Here is a 22271-nt window from a genome sequence, read left to right on the forward strand (position 1 = left end):
GCATAGATAAGACTCATGAATGTTTAAGCAGAGCTATCTATCATTTGACCCCACTCGCTCCCTCCTCTTACACCAAAGCAATATTCACTCATATTTCTCATTCTTTGTCAGTAGTCTACACTCAGCTCTGCACTCAAATTTACCTGGAATGTCAACAGTGTGACTTCATCTGCTGTGTGTGGTCGGTTTCATCCCATCCCACTCTCCGTATTATCTCTTCACCTCTACATCTTCTCGCTTTGATCCTCTGTGGGGGGGGGGATTTCTAATCCAATAGGAAAGTGAAGGATACGCTGCCGTTGTTCCGTCAGTTTTTCAGCTCAGCTTTCAGCCTCACTCATGTCAGCCTGGCCTCTATGAAGCTGCCCCCTGATGTTCTGAGGTACCTACCATGTCACTTCTAATTCTCTATCCAAATATGCTCCCTTTTATCTGAACTCCTCTGCAATAAAGGCTGTGCCAGCGAGACCTTTAATACTCCTTCTGCTTGTCTTTTCCTTGTCCGTCATTTCTCTTCTTTCTGTCTCCGCAGGGCTCTCCTCACAGGGTTAACCTCCAATCCTCATATCAATGACCTTCATCTGGACATCAGCAGCTGTGAGGTGAGAGCTCATCTTCACACCTACACCGGATTTCAACACGGGAGGTGTCCAGGCGGAGTATTGAGCTATAGGTCACCTGTGTTTTTGAATCCCTCTGAACCAAATGCAGAGTGCAGATGTGAGCTTTAACTTGTGCTTTCGGTTTCATTGACAGGTTTATAGTGCAAGAAAGTAGCAAGCTTTCGTGGCCTCCATATGCAGCTGATTTTATTTACACTGGAGTGTATCAGATGAGCGTATCTTGCATCAGATGCAGTTGAGATAAACCGAAAAGTTTTATTTTCAAATTGGACTTTGAAAGCATTTTGAAAGGGAGTTTTACCAAGGTGAACTTTTGTAAAAGTGTTAAGATTATTTACTGCAAGCAGCCATTATCAGTATTTTTAGACTAAAAATGGATCAAATGACCATGCATGTAATGTGAAACTTGGTCTCTTGATGGCAAACCAACAAAGAGTTATCAACTTCCCAAAAAAAGTTATTTGGGAGAGTTAGACACTGGTTAACACACCATAGTACTTGGCAGCTTAAGTGTATTTCCCCCAGAAGGGAAGATGGCAGAATATAAATATTAGCTTTGCAATTGCCTGGCAGTAGCTAGAAAAATAATAGTGTTTCTGCTGGTTATGTAAATAGACATCTGGTTTGTATAAGGTCATAAGTCTCTTAGTTTCAGCCCACAGTTTTATAGATTTACATTCTGCAGTTAGAAGCTTTACTTTTAAACTGACTTTCTTTTCTTTTTTTTTAATTCATCTTGATTTTTCTTTTTTTGTGTGCGTTGCCGGAGGTGGGGGTGTGTATGTGGTGTGTGTGTGTGTGTGTGTGTGGGGGGGGGGGGGGGGGTGCTTTTAATGTTTACCGCCTGTCACCATCATAAGCTTCTCCTCACAGGTAGATGTATGCGTCCTGCTGCCAAATGATGTGATTGAAGGAAAAAAATTAATATCACTGTAAATATAAAAGAATTAAGTTATTTTTTTTAGATTTGTAGCCTTTCAGTATTTGTCAAATTTATAGTGATATCTGTTGATATATGTCAAAGCACCCCAAACACAAATACCTCTAAATTATGTTTATGTACTTGTAATTGTAGTTCATTCCAACACTAAATACTGTAAGGGCAGAAGTGTCAGCTATGTTATAATATGACTGTCAACTGCCAAAAATCTGTTATGCTTTTACTTACAGGGAGTGCAGAATTATTAGGCAAATGAGCATTTTGTCCACATCATCCTCTTCATGCATGTTGTCTTACTCTAAGCTGTATAGGCTCGAAAGCCTACTACCAATTAAGCATATTAGGTGATGTGCATCTCTGTAATGAGAAGGGGTGTGGTCTAATGACATCAACACCCTATATCAGGTGTGCATAATTATCAGGCAACGTCCTTTCCTTTGGCAAAATGGGTCAAAAGAAGGACTTGACAGGCTCAGAAAAGTCAAAAATAGTGAGATATCTTGCAGAGGGATGCAGAAGTCTCAAAATTGCAAAGCTTCTGAAGCGTGATCATCGAACAATCAAGCGTTTCATTCAAAATAGTCAACAGGGTCGCAAGAAGCGTGTGGAAAAACCAAGGCGCAAAATAACTGCCCATGAACTGAGAAAAGTCAAGCGTGCAGCTGCCAAGATGCCACTTGCCACCAGTTTGGCCATATTTCAGAGCTGCAACATCACTGGAGTGCCCAAAAGCACAAGGTGTGCAATACTCAGAGACATGGCCAAGGTAAGAAAGGCTGAAAGACGACCACCACTGAACAAGACACACAAGCTGAAACGTCAAGACTGGGCCAAGAAATATCTCAAGACTGGTTTTTCTAAGGTTTTATGGACTGATGAAATGAGAGTGAGTCTTGATGGGCCCGTGGCTGGATTGGTAAAGGGCAGAGAGCTCCAGTCCGACTCAGACGCCAGCAAGGTGGAGGTGGAGTACTGGTTTGGGCTGGTATCATCAAAGATGAGCTTGTGGGGCCTTTTCGGGTTGAGGATGGAGTCAAGCTCAACTCCCAGTCCTACTGCCAGTTTCTGGAAGACACCTTCTTCAAGCAGTGGTACAGGAAGAAGTCTGCATCCTTCAAGAAAAACATGATTTTCATGCAGGACAATGCTCCATCACACGCGTCCAAGTACTCCACAGCGTGGCTTGCAAGAAAGGGTATAAAAGAAGAAAAACTAATGACATGGCCTCCTTGTTCACCTGATCTGAACCCCATTGAGAACCTGTGGTCCATCATCAAATGTGAGATTTACAAGGAGGGAAAACAGTACACCTCTGAACAGTGTCTGGGAGGCTGTGGTTGCTGCTGCACGCAATGTTGATGGTGAACAGATCAAAACACTGACAGAATCCATGGATGGCAGGCTTTTGAGTGTCCTTGCAAAGAAAGGTGGCTATATTGGTCGCTCATTTGTTTTTGTTTTGTTTTTGAATGTCAGAAATGTATATTTGTGAATGTGGAGATGTTATATTGGTTTCACTGGTAAAAATAAATAATTGAAATGGGTATATATTTGTTTTTTGTTAAGTTGCCTAATAATTATGCACAGTAATAGTCACCTGCACACACAGATATCCCCTTAAAATAGCTAAAACTAAAAACAAACTAAAAACTACTTCCAAAAACATTCAGCTTTGATATTAATGAGTTTTTTGGGTTCATTGAGAACATGGTTGTTGTTCAATAATAAAATTATTCCTCAAAAATACAACTTGCCTGATAATTCTGCACTCCCTGTATTTTACTAGATTTAAAGAGCTTACTAATGATAATCCTATATATTTTAAGTAAATCAAATAGCTAAACAGTACAGAGGATTGTGTACTGAAGCGTAAAGGGTTTCCCCTCTCTTTGAGCTGAACTGCTGCAGATCACAAACAAAGCAAAGCTTGCAGGGACATAAATCCATAAATTTGCCCCACTGTGGAAAATGGAACAATTCCCCAAAGACTGAAGTTAAAATGACTCTGATTCATGGCTGTGCACATGTTAGTTTTCCCATCTGTCTCTATCTCTCTCCAGCTAAGGTCTGCAGGAGCTGCTGTAATCCAGGAACTCTTCCCTAGAGTCTCCTCCATCGCTACTCTCGATATCTCCGACAACGGTACAGTGGCACGCTGCAGAACATCCAACCATGACCTTGACTTTTTATCCTTGGGCAGCTGAGGTTGGAGTGGGCTGCTAATGTCGAGCTGTGTGTGTGTGTGTTTTGACAGGTCTCGACGCAGACTTACTCACAGTCCTGCCAGCCCTCTCTAGACACCCTTCCCTCAAACACCTTCATCTGGGCAAGAACTTCAACATCAAAAACAGGTGCTGTCAGTGCTCTCTGTCATGCTTTACTGCAGTTATTTATGGATATACCCTATGCGCATGACTGTGTGTGTATCTGAGCACAAACATGCTTGCACTGCATATGCCAGCTTGAATATACACATTTGTTCTTGTAGTTCTGTTTTCATAAGTGGCTGCCATTCCTCAGGCAGCAGGAGATGACTCGACCCAGCTCATCCTGCTTTGTTTCCGTGTTTGTCATCTGCAGGGTTCTGGATGAAGTGTTGCAGAAGCTAGTTCAACTCATGCAAGAAGAAGAATGTGTGAGTAACTAGAATAGATATACAAAATTTAAAGGGCAATGTGCTTTGATTGCAAACAGTAGAAATAGAAAAAGCATAAATCAGCTGCAGAGACATTAAAATTCATCATATTCTGCAAAGATAAACTTAATTGACTTTCAGTTAATTAAATTATTAAAATAATAAATAATGTTTTTTTCAGAAGACTGAATGATTACATATATTTGTTTGTGTCAAATTCAAAATGAGAATATATTTTTGTACATTTTTTTCCCCATATGTCAACTTTCTTTATACTGCTTTTAATTAAAAGTAGGGTTCTGCTTACAGTTAAAATACTGCTCAGATTCCTGGGCACATAATTTTTGCATTATGTTTCACTGGAGATGTGTCACTGTTTCATCAATTATTACTGTTCCTCTGTTAACATTGTGGGCGCAGTGTCTATATCACTACACATATTGTGAATAATTCATGCAAACAGCATGTAAAGTCAAGTCAAAGCACTATTTGCTAAATGTCACCTCCTGGCTTCTCGTGCTTCTTTTCTTTTTCCTGAACAGTCTTCTCCGCTTCGTTTATTAACTCACATGCTTGTAACCCCTCCCTCTATAGGCCCTTCAGTCTTTGTCCCTCTGCGACTCACGCCTGCGTTCTCGGGGCACCGTGCTAGTCAATGCCCTGGGTAGCAACACCTGCTTGAGAAAAGTGGATCTGAGCGGGAATAGCATGGAAGACATTGGAGCCAAGATGCTGAGCAAAGCCCTTCAAATCAACACAACACTCAGGTGAACGAAAGACTAAGTGTAAAGTTTTTTTCCTGGGTTTCTGCAGTCTTTGCAGTGACTTGTGCTCTGTGTGGAAGTTTGTATTCTATGCAACTCTGACCTTGCCCTGCAGGAGTGTGACATGGGATCGCAACAACACCTCCGCAGCAGGATTTCTCGATGTGGCCCGAGCACTTGAACAGTAAGAGTGTTAAAAAATATATATTATCAACATCTATTCTGTATGTATGCCCACTGGACTCTAATCAATAAATAAGAGCATGTCTTACACATCTACTGCTAGAACTATTTTTAAGAAATGTTATTAAAGAATGTTTGAGAACATTTAACCATGTTGCTCAGCTGTGCAAATTGTTGTTTTCCACTTTGCTATCTTAAGTGGTCCAGACTTGCCTTTAGGCAAAAGATGACATGGTTGCAACGATCAAAGTATTACTCAGTCACTGAATGGCACAGGAAAAATATTTTAGGATGAGCTCTGTCCAGTGGGGATATTAACCCTAACTAACCCTGGACTCTGTAACCCACTTTATTTTCTCTTTTTAGTCTCTTACTGTCTCCCTTAATAACTTGTCCCTTCCCTCGTTTTCTGCTTTCTCCTCTCAGTAATTTCACCTTACAGTACATGCCTCTACCCCTAAGTGACATCAGCCAGGCGTACCGCAGCGCCCCTGAGAGGACAGAGCAGGCGTTGACCAAGGTTGGGACGGTTGGAGTAAAGCCACCAATAAAGTTATTACAGTACTACTTAAAACTGGGAAGATTAAAAAAAGCTTAATAGCTTCTTCATCAGTGGCCTGGGGACCGTTGGGGTAACTCAAAAATAGAGATAAAGAGCCCTACCTAACAACCCTAATCCCTAAAAGCTTTCAACCTACAGGAGACGCTAGAGGGATTTAATTAAATTCTTCTAGTTCACAACAAAACACTTTGGTGTTGACTCTTCAAAATTAATTTCTGCCCTTTTTATAAATTCATCAAATGCTTTGAGGTCATAAATGAGCAGATGTTTATGACTGTAGACAAAGACATTATCCGAAGCAAATGAAAACAAATATGAGGTATTTGAATGAAAACTTGGTGTGCTCAAAGAAACGTGTTGTGCAAAAATTTGGACCTCTGGAGGAATCTGCGTAGTTTCGCACAAAACAGTGAAATTCATCAAGAGATGACGAGGTTTATCTAAAAGCTTCATATGTCTGAGATGAAGCTGTACTACAGGCTTATCGGGAAAGCAAGTTCATCCTAAGCCTAACTGTGAAAGAATGTTTTCTTCATATGTTCTTAAATTTCTGCAGCACTTAAGACTGAGTGCAAGCGCCTACCATGAAGAGCCTCTTAACATATTCTGTTTGCGGTGCCGACAAACAGACAGTGGTGAATAAATGTGCAATAATTTTGTTCATTTATTTTTCTGTTTACTTGTTTATGAATACATGAATGTAAACTCAAACAGCATCGGGAAAGTGGCATTTTAGGAGATTCATAAATTAGACTTAACAAGCAAATTCTAGTTATTACTGTAATTATTTCTCTCTTGAGGAAAGGAGAGGGACAAGGGCTTTGGATAAAGGCTGTGTTAATTTCTAAGAGCTTTAGGGAGCCACCTCTAAAGCTTTAACAAGGATTCTACAGTCATCTTAGTCTTAAGATGCTTTTGTTGCTTGTTGTAAAATGACAGCACCCTCTACTTGGCTCTTTGCACTTTCTTCCTTCTGCTGAAATCTCCTTCTTGCATTGACGCCGCTTATGTTCTGTTTGTGCTCTTCATGTTTTCATGGTGAGAGTATAATCGTGATAATCGTTTTGCCGCACAGATCCAGCGTGCTCTGGTGAGGAACAACCAGACTCAGCGCTTCTCTCAGAGACAGGCTTTGCGGCTCCATCAGGGCCTGGTCACCAGCACCGCCGAACAGGTAGGGCTCGTCAGCGTGCGCTCGCATCTGCGTCTGTTTGTGAGTGTTTGCACTTGTAACACTCCCCCGCCTGTCTGTTTCCAAGGTGATGGAGCGCCTCTGTGTGCGTGTCCAGCAGCAGGTGTGTTTATTACGGGGCGTCGGAGAGATGGAGGAGATTCAAGCTGCAAAACAAGTGCTAAAAGAGGCGAGGAACTCTCGCGCTGTGAGTGATGTGAAATGTGCAAGCGTAGTATTTGCATTGTTGTCACACTGAATATGAATGAATCCTTTCTCTGTGGTGCTCCAAGCTCTACCCTTCACTGTGTGAGCTCGCTCATGTGCTGTCTGTGGATGGGCCGGTGCGGCAGAGACTCGACTCCTTGGCTGGCGAACTTGCCAAAGCTGCTGACAAGGAGCTGCAGGTACATCTAGCAGCCTCTTTTTTTGACACTGATATGTAACAGATGACAGAGTCACCGATCGCTGGCATCCATTGCAGGTGATTGTCGACTCCATGGTGTCTCTGTGCCGCGAGCTCTGCCCTCTATCTTCTTCTGCAGCAGAGAGATTAAGCCCACCCCTCTCATCTGTCTCTGAGCGTGTGTCCATCCCTCGCTCTGCCATTCGCACTGCCCTTATGGAAAGAGCAGCACAGGACATTCACAGAGCCTTGGAGTAAGTGAGACGCTGAAGCAGCAACAATAAGTCTGAATTTGATAAGAAGAATATTGATTTGCTCTCACTTTTACCAAGCTTCTTCCCGTCAGTCTCTCCCTTTCCTCTAACCCAATCTTCTGCAGAGAAGTAAAGCTGTCAGTGGTTTCCTATCTCACCAACTCCATCGTGGACCAGATCCTTCAGGAGCTCTATGCCACCCATAAGAACCTGGTAAACACAAAGCATTTACTGTGAAACTGTAAAGGATACACAGGTTTTGTTTGGAGCAAAAGTTTTAGGAGTGCTGTCTTTCTCAGACTCGGCAGGTCTCTCATCTTAAATGCTGGGAGGGGACGTGTGAAGATGGGACAGGCTGGAGGTTTAACAGGCACAGGGACTCTCTGGACATCACAGATGAAGAGCTCAGCACCAGCATAGTGAGTGAACTTACGTGTGTCTTGGGACCCATATACGAGAAATATTCAATTAAATATTTAAAGTGAATTCAGTTTTATTGATATAATGCTAAAACGCAAAAACAGCCAAGAAGCAAAACCCCAACAGTCAAACAACCCCCTGTAAGAAAGCACTTGGCAATAGTGGGAAGGAAAAACTCCCTTTTAACAGGAACAAAACCTCCAGCAGAACCAGGCTCAGGGAGTGGGAGCCATCTGCCGCCACCAGTTGGAGGGTGAAGGGAGTACACCTCACAAATTGGGAATTTGTGGTTTTCTACATGCCTTCAATTGTGGTCGCTACCACAATCGCTATCAAATTTTCCAGAAAATTCAGCCTCCCAGAATTTTTTGTTGAACTTCAGCTACACTTTTGAAATTGGATATTCCTGAAGTCATAGCAGAGCGTTACCCAGGGTTCATGTGCTCCGATGTTAAATGAGCGGTTGCGAGAGGCGCAGAGTTTAATTTTTCAATTTTTTTGTTTACTTTAAATCCTTCCGTTTTTGTAAGTATTTATCCAATTCAGGCTGGGCTGGAGCCGGTGGGCCAGTCTAGTCACCAGTCCATCACAGGGCCAACACAGACAGACGGATAAACAACCACACTCAGGGCCAGTTTCAAATTTTCAAATTGCCATTTAACCTAACACCAATGTCTTTGAACTAAGGGAGGAAGTCACAGTACCTTGAGGAAGCATCCAAGCTCCAGAACACATAGAAAGACCCGTTTGAACCAGGTGGTTGAGACTGAAACCCTCTAATTGTAAAGCAGTAACAGTAAACACTGCACCAACATGCCATCGAAATGAAATGAGATAAGGATGCCGTTAGTAAATATGAAATGATAACTAAATGTAAATGTTTACAGGAAATGTTTTACTTTTTTTTAGTATGCCCAATTTTATCAACACAAATGGGCTGAGGGGGCTTTATTACCTGCAGCCCTCTCCGTGTGATCTTTTCTTGCTATCAAACAAAATCATTTCAGAGATTTAAATTAATTTTATCCCATCTAACATTACCTCTTAGCAATCTTTAGCAAATTGAAAAAGCCCAGGAAGTAGCCCCCCCCCCCACCTTGCCTTCAGCATTTATTTTGCCTCTGAGCAGCTAGCTGTAGAAACTGAATTCCTGGAGTTATGATAAAGTATCATGACTCTCATGAAGACCCTGAAGTAGTGTGATTTCACATATATTAGTCTAATATTTCAAACCGTTTTCAATTTGTGTCTGACATGGAAAGGAGAATTGTTTCTCAGTTTTGTATTTTGTTGCATAATCGCAATATTTCATGTTTGTCATTGCAATCATATATGCATCAGCAAGTGTGCTGATTAAATTAGGTTTACGATCCCCTGCTTGTTTATCCCGTTATTAAACTTGAGCACTACAGCTAAGGCAAAAACAGTGTTTCAGTAGTGACAAAACTTGCAGGAATGAGGACTTTTTCCTCCGGGTTTTGACATTTGAAATATTAAGCTGACTTTCCTGACAGGAACACTACAGTTAAAGGTCAGAAATATTGAAAGGCTCCCACTCCTTCACTGGAGACGCTTTAACAATACTTGAATTGATGATGTATAGTCAGTACAATTGTGTTTGGCCTTTAGAAGCTTCTACTGATTGTAGTGATTGAAGCACGATATTGAATGTCCATGTTTCAAAAGGCCAATAATTGCTACCCTGAAAGCCTGACTGGCATTAAACAGAAATCAAGTTATTGTTAGATACAATAGACAATGGACAATGAAGAAAAAGCAGGCTTTTTATAGATGAATATTTAAGTTTGTGGCTCTCCATGATGTTGATGCACAAAATTCTGAAGTTATTAAAATATTCTTATCTTCTTATGGAGCAGCTACACCTCCTTCCCTTTCCCAGTTTTAAAATGAGTTCTCCGCTGTGTGCTGTATCTACATTTGCTCATTAACAGTAAATTAGAGCTTTTGTCTGTCTATTAGTTGCAGAATTCTTCTTATCATCTCTCCAAATGAGAAAACTAAACCTGAAACCAAATATTATCTGAATGTTACCAATATGGCTGAAATGCCAGGAGGCCGAATAAACCTGAAAAAAGGAAGAAAAAGGAAATTTCTGCTGACGCACTAAATCAATAGCTCAGTATCTACAACACAGCTGGTAAAACTGCAGGAGTAAAACCGTCCCCCTGACATTATCTCAAGAATCTACTTTAAGTACGGGACTTTATACATCACAGTCTGCTCAATCATTACCTGCAAGGAATTTGAAACATTGCTATTTCATTGAGTAATACAGCTAGTGAAGATTGTTGTATTGCAAAAATGAAACCAATACCTTGCTGTCTCAACTAATACATCATGGACATTGTAGGCTTCAGTACTTTGGTGTCTCAGCTTTTTAATGAAATGCATTTGATCAAGCTTCATTTCAAATATTTTACGCAATCACAGTCCGGGTCAATATTCTTGAGGGAAGTAAACGGTCTTTGCATTGTCTGCTCTTGTGCCTGATTTTGGTGACAGTAACAGTAATTGCTAACATTACCTGTGGAGATCCTCAAGGATCCGTCCTGGGTCTTTCTGTTATATTTAAAATGTAATTAATTATATTTACGTCTAATTTTGCACTCATAACCTAAGATTCATTTACCTTGATGGGCTATTGATAATATTAGCAGTCTTGTGAAGCTGGTGTCTAAATGATGGTACAGTTATATTGCAGATATATAAACCAAATGTTTGAGTTGGCTGAAATTTTCACCCCCTTATTGTGCTACTTTCTATTTCAGTCTGGACCAAATTGATGAGACTGGCAGTGTCATCCCTAGAGCAGCACCTCTATCAAGGCCAGAAACACTTAGCCAGCTGTTTTGTTTCTTCTGAAAATCTCTCTGCAGTAATTTATTTTCAATTGGATCTTTAACTTAAAACTTTGGGTTTCCTCAGTCTGTTTTTCTTACCTTTTCAAATCTGTCTCTCCTAACTGTAGCAGGGAGACCTCTGGTTTTTGTCAGCTTACTCTAACATGCCTCATGGCTCCATACACCAACTCCGCAGTTATGTGACGTATGCACAACAGCACTTCTGCTGATTTGTGGTTGCCACATTTTCTCTACACACAATAAAGTCAGTCTTTTTTCATTGGGCCTACATTATACATATAAGGCCACTCAACTAGAGAAAGGCTTCACTGGGAACATTTTTGCTCTTTCTACATGTGAAATCCATAAGCTTTTGCTGGATTTTAAACAGCATCATGATCAATATGTCTAAAATTTGCACCTTGACTTGACAAGTCTTCATTGGCAAAAGCGGTGATTGCCCTAAAGGTCGTCTTGTACAATATTTCCGTTGACCTGTTTGCCTGTTTGCATGCGTGTCTCGTTCTAATTCCTTCCCTCAGCATCTCAGCAACTTTTACTTTTTCTTTTTTTCTCCCAGGACACAATAGCCATTAAGAAGCACAGCTCTAGAACAAGACGAATACGACCTGTCTCCACCAGGCTGAGTGAGTACTGCTGTATAGCCTATTATCCTCTCTCTTCAGTCAGCTCTGACCCCTTCCTTGTCTCTCCCGAAGCTCCATTAGCGTTTTCTGTAGTCGGTTTTCCCCTCTTTTCCATCTCTTCTTCTCAGAAGTCTGTTAATGGCTGTTATAATCTAGCCTGAGCCAAGTCTGAGTCACTATATGTCAGAGCAGTTACTGATTGTTTTGAATTTGATGACTTTGAAGCAGAAATGATGACTCCCTGTAATCTCCCCACTCTTTGACAGTTCCTTCTCAGTTTCTTGTCCTCACATCCTCTCTATCCCTTTGTTGCTCCTCGCTGCCATCAGGCCTGTGTGATGACTCCAGCTCCTCTCCACCCCCTTCCGTGCCATCATACTCGTCACCGCTATCCCGTTCGGCATCCTGGGAGGGTCTGTCAGAGCTGCCTACGCAGGGTCTGCCCCTTCATCACGTAACGCGAGTTCGTCCAAGGCCTCCGCGGAGACACAAGGGAGGGCACATCCCGTCTGAGAGAGTAAAGCTTGCCTGATCTTGGCACTGTTTGACACATATTAAAATGTTAAATAATCTGCAGCTGCACCCAATAATTCAGTATACATCACCTTTACGCAAATCTCCAACCATTTATCTATATATCTATGCATAATTCTCCCATTTCCCAAAATATGTGCCTGCTGGCGATGACTGCTATCTTTGCAGAAGTAATCTATTCAAATTGGGTGCCTGCAACTGGATTATGTCATCTCAGTAAAGGCATTGTAATCCATTTGTTTTATTGCAAATACATAACATTCACAAATGAAACCCACTAAACTGACCTCTCTAAAAAGATTTTAAGTGTGTGTTTGTGTCTGTGTGTGCACAGCACTGCAGTGAAAATGGTGGGATAAGCCCTCTGGATGATGGACTCCCTGATTTCTACACGAAAAGAGTGCTCCCTGATAGGTAAGAGTTTGTTTTATATTTGCACTTTGACAATACTTACACTCTGTTAGCAACCTGTCAGCTGTAATTCTCTCCTGACCTTACAAAACATTCCCTGAATATTGCATTTCAAACCTGCATCTCACATTTACTTAAAATTACTGTTGTTTCCCAAAGAACTCCTACTTTTCCCACCAGTCATAATTTTCCGTTATTTTGCTGCACTGTGAAAATCAGCAGACTTCACGACTGCTGGAGCAGGGTAATCCATCACAGTGAATTTATTGTCACCCTTAGATTATTGTTGCATAGTTATGCAGGTGTTTAATAAGCTGTCCAAGAGTTGGTTGGTTTACCGTGAATACAAGAAGACATGTTTACTGCTTTTGGGCTTCTTTATAATTTGAATACATGAGGTTGTGAATAAATTTTTGGTTTTGGTTTTGTGGGATTTATTTGCAGTCATCACTCTGTGTTGTCAGACTGCCTTTGAATGCGCTAACAGCAAAAAGAGCCCATTTTTATTTCTAGACATCTTTGCAATGTCTTGAAAAGATGAATTTTAACTTACTTTTTCAACCAAATTTAGACATACAGGGATTTGTTTTTAAGGCCATGACTACCTGACAAGATTTAGCCCAGAAAACAATGTTAGTGGTCATTCAGTGCTTGGTGGGTACAGTCGGAAGAAGATTGTTTGTCAGTCTGCAGTAAGATATATTTAGCAGGTTTTGTTTTGGGACAAATCCCCACCCTTCTGTCCACATATTTGGAAAGCATAAGGCAGGGAAAAAATAGCTAGCTTTCACTTGCATACTGGTGAGCAGCAGCAAGACCTTAGCAGAGAACAGAGTAGGCATGAATGACAAAGGGCATCATATGCATTAAGGCAGACACAGAATGCAAAGAAGGAACTGTGGTGGGTTGCAAGGTGGCTTGCAGGTGTGCAGTAAGAATGTGCAAGAAAAAACTCTTTAAAGACAGTGTCTTTTTGTGATTTGCAAACTGGATATTTACAAAGATGAGGATCAGCTGAACCATCAGCCGATACTCCAGGCTGAATTTACCTGAGCTCAGCTAATGCTCTGTTCAGTTTGTGTAAATAGTTATGATAACTTGGTAAAAGGAAAATGGGTACATGGGTTGAAGCAATTTAAAATGTATGTGTGCAATACACATCCATGGATTGCATTAGGGGAATTACAAAATAAGTAACTCCAAGAGAATTTTTCATCAATCGATATAATGATTTCCATCCGATTATGTAACAAAGAGGGAAACTGTCTCAGTGGCAAGCCAAGAAAAGAAGATAACAAAAGACACAAAATGAATAGACAAATTATTGTATTGCACTGAAAGCCAGGCACTCTGAAAAATGTGTCTTTTGTAGAATAAAATAGATATTTGTAGCTAAAATCAAACTGCTTATCTTGCTAAGATGCTGAGCTGTCGATTCATTTCATTTCAATTCATTTTAGTTAAACACATAGATAATGACTTGAAAGTGATCCTATTTTGTGTTTCCTTCTTTTCTGTCTGTGTATATGGTGCTCCTGGTAATCATGGCCAAAGCTTAAAATAATGAGGTCAGTGTATGTATAAGTACAACTAATCCCTATAAGCAAAAGGCTCAGGCTTCAAACTACTCTAACAGCGTTTTTCTACTCTTGGCTCTGTATGGCAGAGAGAAGGGATATCCTAAATATGGTAATCCCAGGCATACATCTCCTACCACCCACTGTTTAGATGGGCTTTTTTATAAGGGACAACCAATCAGAAGAAAGTTTCCTTAAGGGAAGGATGAAGAAAGCTCAAAAAGCTTGTTTCAGAGGATGAGCTGAGGGGTGCACCAAGGCCTGTTATAAGATGAAAGACATAGTTTCAAAATCATGCAAAACTATTTTAGTAATGTCCAAGAATAAATATATAGAGGAAATGAGCATAGTGGGTTCCCTTTAATTCGTTGAAAACAATCTCGGGCACCACTTGTAATATCTCAAGATAAATAGGTTTAGTATTTGTTCGGTAATGTTAGCTGGTTATTTTCCTTATAAACAACAGTAGTCATACTGTGAAAGCCTTTTGGAAATGGTATTTTATTCTTAATTATGCCTTTTGAAAAGCTGCCTTTGTATGTGGTTACATTTTTTGATGCACTGTGTTGAGTGTGTTTCTCCGACTTGATTATATATTTAAACATCAGAATAAAAAGAATTTTTAAAACAGATACCTTCAAAGGGTTGAAAGGTTTTCTACTTACTCAGGAGGGGTTTCTGCATCTCTGTTACTTTATCTCTTTTTCTTTTTTCCTTTCTATTTTTTTTTTTTTTTGCAGGCTATGTTTTTGATTATTATTCCTAATTAGTAAATGTGATATTTTTAAACATTTCATTATGTTAGTTTGTTAACCAAGATACATTTCTGCAATCTTAGTTCACTAATCCTTCAGTCAAAATGTCTGCAGTTTAACTGACCTGGCTTCAGAAGAAAACCCTGCATTTCAAGACATAAGATCAATGATTCTTCCTCCTTTGTTGTGAACCCTGCTGAGTTCTGACCGCGTGTGTGTTCACAACTTTACTGAGCTGTTATTTTAATTGGCTTATGCTTCATGATTTTCATAAACCAACAAGACTGTTTCTGTGGCCAGTGTGTTGTCTGTCTTTGATGCAATCTCACGGCGAGGTTTGGCTCGCTCCTTATGTCCCGCTGTCTGCTCGAACATTCAGAGGCAGATCGAGCAAATTCCGGCAACCCTCATCTCTTCTTAATTAAATCATTAACTTTGTGATGATTAGTGGAGCTGGACTGTTTAGAGTTTGTGATTTGGTAGTAAGATGATCGGTCAGTTGGTGGTTGCATGTTGATGATCAAAGTAGTCGTTAAGGTACCTCACAGAGATCTCCAGGAGGTACTTTGTGACCTAACGTCAGATCTGGTTTGGTGGTTTTGTTCAATGTGTAATCAGTTGCTGCAGTGTTACAAAAATAAAGAGAAAGACACAGAGCATGCAGTTCAGCTTCTACATTGCATCTCATATCAGATACTGCAACAAATACTGAAAATATCTCTGCATAACTTTATTCCAGTCCTTTTAGTCCACATGTTTTCACCTCTTTTTCACAGTTACTAAGAACAAGAATGCATTTTTGCAGTAGGTGTTCTACAATTTCACATGTATTTGATCCTCGTCCTCTCCTATTTAAATGGTGCGCAGTCACGCTTGCATCAAAAATCATAGAGTAAAGTTAATAACTTATAGTGACTTTTTTCCAAGACGGCTCTCGGGGACATAAAATCCACCGCACCACAGCATGCCAGCTATCAGTGTTCAGCGTAAAGTTGCTGCCTGAGGCTGTCACAGGTCACTAAACTTTATATTTCCACACAAATGATCAAAATAGATACACAAACTCATACAAATGCAGTGCATAGATCAAAACTTTAGTCTTTCCACTCCACGTTATTGTTCCCTTATGTTTCCTGGTTCAGCTGTTAATTGGATCTTTGATAGCAATGAAGCAATGAAGACACTCCTTTTATCTTCCCGATTGTATCTGGGGAGCAGGCACAGGTCTCTCTCCCTAGTCCCCACTCTGCTCAAATGCTCTAGATGTCAATACTTTCACCTGAAGTGTACTGCAGCTCTGTTAGTGTGTCCCCTTGTCCAGCTTTATAAATCTGAAACATTACTCGCTTCTCTGAGGCGACAACAAATTCCTGAGACTGCTAAACATTAACAGTCAACTCTCAATTAATTTTTATCCATTTTGTTAACACAAAAGTGGCCACGCATTGCCTCAAATGCAAAACCATCATTTTAATATGTGGAGATGCAGGTTTCATTTTGGTGAAGCTGAATTCATAAACAGCATCCAGAGCTTATCAGAATCATGTCGCTCCTTTCCACGCGGAAGCTCGTGAGGCGAAGTCGGTGCTTTTAAAATGATTACTTTTGTAATATAAAAAGTGAACTTTGGATAAATCACTGTATACCACGAGATGTAGCTTAGCAACACACAAAACGCAGCAGCCGATGAGACAGCCAGGATGGCTGTGATGAATTCAGTGATATCCTGATGGAGGTGACTCATCTGTAGACACCAAACATGAATGTGCTGGAATGAACCATGTGTGTTTCATCGATCTCTCTCACCTCTTGCAGTCAGCTCTCGTCGCTGCACAAAGCGCACTCTCTGAGGAGGAAGAAGAGGAGAAACATGCTGGCCATCTTTGGTTTCCGTAAAAGCCGCAACCAAACTCTGTCCCATCCGGGGCCCGAGTCAGAAGCTGAGGTTTATGGAGATGGGAGTCACACTGTTGCTACAGCACCCACGGGGTTAGTGTATTTGCACGCACACACATGCATGAGGATTCTTCTCAAGAAAGATTTGGCCTTGAACTCACAGATGGAAATACAAAACGTCAACTAGGAGTTTATCTTTCCATATTCAACGCTACATCTTCACATCTTTTGCTTAGTATCTTGATTCTTGTGAGGACACTCCACAGCACTGAACCCTATGAATAGTTCAACAAATATCACTCTTAATCTTCCTTATTTCTTTGTTGATATAAGAAATGGCTGATAGCTGCCAAAGCGCAGGCAGGCTGATACCAGAGTGTGTACACAGATGTAGATGGCAGCCGGTGTCTCCGATTCTGGATCCAACAGTCAGCCGAGTGATTAGAAATGAACACGCTGCATGTCAAATACAGATTACAATGGTATTATATCTGATTTTCGCCAGAAAATTGATACTTTCTAAACGCCCTGTTCTAAAAATTTGTTACATTTTTGTGTATTTTGAATATGTGGGATAAATTAGGAGAAATTGTGGACATTTTTTCGTCTTCCAACTTTTAGGACAGCAATGGAGAATGTATACACTCTCCTCCAGCCTCCAAGGTCTACTGCCAGAGCTGGATCTCCCAGCGAGGCGGCTGATGGGAAAATGAATGACCTCCAAGGGAAAAGTACTATCGTTCTGAGTCCACCACCAGTGCCAGGCATCCCTCACACATGTGTGGGTGGAAGCAAACACCCATTTTATTCTCCAAGAGAGGTAGGGCCAGTGTAATCCACTATTGTTATTAACTGAAAGTTTGTAACGCGTCCGTAACCTCTTCTTGTTTTGTTTTGACAGAAATCTGAAGTGGATGCTGTGTTTGAACAGCCGGAGGATACAGACAAGTACTGGGCGGACGACAAACAGAGGACGGCAGAGGTGCTGCAAGCAGACAAGCAGTGGATGATAGCAGCAAGGCATGGCGATGTAGACAGACAGTGGTTTGACGACAGGCTGCAAGACAGAGATGCGAGAACGACCGACAGACAAACAGACAGGTACTGGACTGAGAGCAGGCATCCAGACAGGCACATGGACAGACAGTGGACTGTAGACAGACACACTCAGAGGCAGATTGACAGAAAAATTGAAAGACAGTGGATGGGCGGCAGACAGATAGAAAGGTCATGGTCGGAGAACAAGCCAGCAGACATGCAAGTGGACAATCAGTGGAATGAGAGCAGACATCAGGGAAGAAAGACAGACAGACAGGTCCAAGCACTTCAACTAGCTCAAAGGCCACTCCCTCCATACCCATCGGACAGGACGCCGTCTCCAAAACATGAAACAGATCCTCTGAAAAGCATAGAGGCTTCAGCCATAGAGTGGCATCCGCAGGACACGCAGGGAGACAGACATGCGTGTCCTGATGCAGGTGGAGTTTTCTCAGAAGGCTGGAAGATGAGCGGAGGTGGAGGAGGAGGTGGCTTTTCTGTCAGTCGAGCGACATCAAAACCTGACCCCCCGCCACAAAGCAGCAAACCCAATCTGTCCAAGCTGAGGCAGAGGCATCGACTTGAGAGCTCAGACGCTCTGCCAGGTAATACACAGGTCAACCGTGTTCATTTGCTGCAGGTCAAAAAGCTTGTTTTAGCTTGCAAAGAGTTTTTGCCGCAGTCTTTGCCGCAAGTCTACATGCCACTCACTTCTCTTTTATCTATAGCTACAGAGGAGGAGGAAGATATAGAGAAGGACCCTGGAAATATGGAGAAGAAAGAGAAGGAAAAGAGACGAGATTCTGAAGGTCACCCTCCCCCGATTCCTGAAAAGGTATGAAATTTAAAGCCACACACAAGTCGGTTTGTTCTGTTTGCTCAGTTGTTTTTAGTGTATATTTAAACCAAATGTGTTCATTGATGATGTTGTCTCTGTGTTCGTTCACATGTGCTGTACTCATGCCTAGCCAAAGACCTCCTCGTTTGTGACTTTTCCAAAAGAATCAGCCAATGAAAGGAACTTACCTCCTCCTCCCGTCCCACCTCCTGTTGATAAGCCAATACATGGGTTGCCAGACAGAGCTGCAAGCCAAGGTACCTGGGCTGAAAACAATTAGCAGACATGCTTTTTTAATGTACTCAAACAATTTATTTCTACTTTTCTGAAGCAACAACCACTAGCCTGCTGATTTAGCGAATTAACAGCATTTAGACTTGCCACCGCAATGACCTGCTTTAAGCCACAATCCAGTCAGTGAGTGATGTGTTTCAGGGTAGAATTCTTGGCATTGATCGTGAAGTCTTCAGAACTCTGCAGAAGGCATGAAACAAAATCTTTCAAAGATTTTACTTCATTTGGTGAGGGTTGTTGCTTGATGGTGGTCCATGATTGATATCATAATCAACAAACCATCAGAGAGCCCTTGTGCTCTGTAGATGAATACATTGTCATCATGGAAGAGAAAACTCCCATCAGGGCAGAAATGTTTCATTGCAGGATAAAATTCATTAATCAGAACAACTTTGCATTGATTGTCGACGATTTTTCGCTCTAAGGGGACAAGTGGGCTCAAATCATGCCAACAAAGTATTCGACTTCTGGGTCCAGTGGCCCGAGCTTTTCCTAGAATTTGTCACCTTATAAGCAGAGCCATAGGACTGCAAAGGTTTGTCAAGGACCACAAAGGAAATGAAGAAGAAAAAGAGATATAACTAGGTTGTGTGCAGATCTCCTTTAACTGAATATTTTAATTGACAAAAATGTTACTGATTGAACTTTTTAACAGGAATGTAAAATTTGATAGATTTGAATTGATTAGAACACTGATGGTGGCTCTAACCTAACATTAAATGCTGTAATCTTGTCTGTTTTCTTTATATAAATTATCCTTTGTAGAATCCTCTATCAAGGCATCAAAGTAACTGTGTGGCCACTACAGGGTCACATTTGCAGCTACTCCTATGTGCAGACACATTGCACGATTTCCTCTTGGTGAAGTGTGTTTGCAGGATCAGAAAGTCCCACATTCAGGGACTTTGGGTGATTTCTGATCCTTTCCCCTGGAGAATTGTTCCCCCGACTATAAAACTCTGGCTGAAATGATGCTGGTAATTTCAGTCTCCAGTGTAGCAGCAGAAGCAGAGTCTAGCCTTTAGAATAATAAGACGAAAGCCTCTGCGATAAACTCCCTTGGCGTATTTGATTACGCCAAAAGCAGTCCCCCACCTTAGGTCCACTTAGTTAATACTTGCCTGCTTAGCCAAATTGACTGTTTTACTGGTCCTGCTTTAACAGCAGAAAAAGATTCAGTTATTTTTTGTTTCGTGTTGACATGAGAAGTGACCACAGAGCCTGTTTGCTTTTCTGCATTCATATGCATACCCTTTTCTGTGTATTAGTTCACGTGATCGAGTGTTCTTTTAAAACAAATGTAACAATATTAAATGTCTCATTTAAAAAACATGAAAATGGCAGGAACAATAACATCACGGCAGAGTTATTCTGTCCCTTGTCCGTCCAAAACAAAATTTAAAGATACCTCCTGTTGTGTGTCAATCACATGTTGTTCAGGCGACGAAGGACTCAGGCCTCAAGCACCAGTGAAGCCACAGAGGAACAGAAAAGCAATGTCCTGTGATGCAGGTATAATCGCATTATGAGCTGCAGCTATTCACCTTAGAATGTTATACGCACACTTTTGTGAATGAAACACGTTTTGTTGATCTCTGTTTGCGTGAAGCGTCTCTATCTAACTGTTAATTTGTGTCTTCTGTCCTCGCTGAACTCAGGCACTGACAGGGAAAGCCCTAATAACGTTGAGAAGCCCCCAAATCGCAAACCCCCCGTGAAAAAACCTAGACTACCCCAAAACAGAAATAAGTCCCTGGACTTGTCTGGTACATGTTTCTCTGTTTTTATTTATGTGTGTTTGTGTGTGTGGGTGGGCGACCAGCTGTAATCAGTTACTATGTGTGTGTTACCATAATGTGGAAGTATAATTACTGTCTATAAAGCATTAAACACAATTATAATACAGTGGAAAATTAGGTAATGTATCTGTAGCTCTCAGCTGAACGGTACTGATTATCTATTTAATGATCCTGTTCCACCGTACAGACAGCTTCAACTCAGCACCTGGGGAAAGCGAGCTGTTGTGATACCTGAGAACTTCACCTGCCGCTGTCAAGCCAGAGTTGTCATCCAGCGAGGTCAAAGAGCGAAGAGGAGGGAAAAGGCCTAACATCAGAGCAGGACATCATAAAACACTGTTCACTCGCTTCAGTTCAAACGCTTTCCTCTCGTCACTTTCCTCCCTCTTCACCCTGAGTTTCTTGTCTTTGCTTTTCTCTCACGTGAAGCTCTTTTTGTGGCTACAGTATTTTAAAAGTATTTGCTACTTTAGAAAAACCCATGAGATCATTGTCGTGTGTGTGTCGGTGGACAGCCGGCTGAGTGCTTGAGCGTCGTGGCTTCGCTAGGCAGAAGAATACAAATGTCTTTATTAGAATGTGGTTTCTTAAATCTGCAATGCATTTTTGACCGCTGATACAGTTGATTGCCTTGGTTGACACTTGAAAATGAGTTGCTTCTTATCAAATGAAACTTGATGATTTATATCTAGTTTTGCTTTCAGGAACTGAAAGTTAATATATTTTATAGAAAAAAAAGAAATATTATGTTTGAGCACTGTCACTGTATGAATAAAAGCCTAATGAAAAACAAAAAGTAGGATGTGTTTATTGCCTGTGCAAATCCATTCAATCATATTCATAGTTTGTAGTTTATATAAACAGTGGATTAAATCCCAATTTGTATGTGAAAGGCTGTGTTTGTGTTATATGTATAGTTCCTATGGGCTGGTTTGACCTCCTGATGGACCTGGGAACAAAAAAAACAAACATATTCCTACACACACAAAACAACAACAAAATTGTTGATCAGATGTTTTTTTATGTAAAGTTAAGTAATACTTCATAACAGATAGATTTAAATAATGTCTTTTTATAGTAAAAATTCACTGGTCCTAGTTCCTAACATGTAAATACTTACTGGTTTGCTCACTTTTCTGAGTGTTAACTCGGCGTCTTTTGAGTCTATTAAATTGGCAGATATAATACTGTGTATGTGATGAGTTATTATCTTGTAAAAACAAGTTAGGATTTTATAAAACAACTCATACATACAAGATTAAAAAAAATATTAACACATGGTTGGTTTTTGTCAGACAAAAATTTGACAAAATTCTAACATTTTTTGTTCATATAGCTTTTTTATGACATTTTATACAACAGTCTTAATTAGACTTAAACTGACTTTTTAATTTGGATTGATAATGATAAATAATAGTGCACTTCAATAATATAACTCAATTACAGTTTTTTTTACAGTTCACTGTCAGTTTGCACACCTTTTTCATTTTGATTTTTAGCGTTCATTTTAGACTTGATTTTTTTTGTCACTCATTTTCAGCCCAATCCTTATAAATGACCATAAGAAGATTTGGGTTTTTTGTTTGTTTGTTTGTTTGTTAAGCCACTTAGTACTGAACCATGAATTGTGCAAGCATAAGAAATGGCCTGAACACAAGTGATG

At 40.7% G+C, this 22271-nt stretch overlaps 1 protein-coding gene across 1 annotated transcript in view; it reads left to right on the forward strand.

Annotated features, from left to right (window-relative positions):
• The window catches only part of LOC146641209 (capping protein, Arp2/3 and myosin-I linker protein 3-like), a 35680-nt gene extending 14289 nt beyond the window's left edge, over positions 1 to 21391 (forward strand). The window contains exons 16-40 of the mRNA XM_085398794.1: positions 278 to 382; positions 533 to 602; positions 3624 to 3705; positions 3818 to 3914; positions 4144 to 4198; positions 4793 to 4965; positions 5078 to 5146; positions 5572 to 5665; positions 6783 to 6881; positions 6967 to 7086; positions 7172 to 7285; positions 7363 to 7538; positions 7664 to 7751; positions 7838 to 7957; positions 11400 to 11466; positions 11796 to 11983; positions 12335 to 12414; positions 16559 to 16732; positions 17261 to 17459; positions 17541 to 18282; positions 18406 to 18512; positions 18646 to 18772; positions 20250 to 20321; positions 20468 to 20575; positions 20796 to 21391. Of these exons, the coding sequence (XP_085254920.1) occupies positions 278 to 382; positions 533 to 602; positions 3624 to 3705; positions 3818 to 3914; positions 4144 to 4198; positions 4793 to 4965; positions 5078 to 5146; positions 5572 to 5665; positions 6783 to 6881; positions 6967 to 7086; positions 7172 to 7285; positions 7363 to 7538; positions 7664 to 7751; positions 7838 to 7957; positions 11400 to 11466; positions 11796 to 11983; positions 12335 to 12414; positions 16559 to 16732; positions 17261 to 17459; positions 17541 to 18282; positions 18406 to 18512; positions 18646 to 18772; positions 20250 to 20321; positions 20468 to 20575; positions 20796 to 20836 (3367 nt within the window). The 3' untranslated portion in view covers positions 20837 to 21391. The remainder of the gene's footprint in view (positions 1 to 277; positions 383 to 532; positions 603 to 3623; positions 3706 to 3817; positions 3915 to 4143; positions 4199 to 4792; positions 4966 to 5077; positions 5147 to 5571; positions 5666 to 6782; positions 6882 to 6966; positions 7087 to 7171; positions 7286 to 7362; positions 7539 to 7663; positions 7752 to 7837; positions 7958 to 11399; positions 11467 to 11795; positions 11984 to 12334; positions 12415 to 16558; positions 16733 to 17260; positions 17460 to 17540; positions 18283 to 18405; positions 18513 to 18645; positions 18773 to 20249; positions 20322 to 20467; positions 20576 to 20795) is intronic.
• Positions 21392 to 22271: the final 880 nt, after the last annotated feature.

This window comes from Rhamphochromis longiceps, linkage group LG23, assembly GCF_057381845.1.
Source record: "Rhamphochromis longiceps isolate RC_006_pf linkage group LG23, R_longiceps_female_GT1.1, whole genome shotgun sequence".
Classification (NCBI taxonomy): Eukaryota; Metazoa; Chordata; class Actinopteri; order Cichliformes; family Cichlidae; genus Rhamphochromis; species Rhamphochromis longiceps.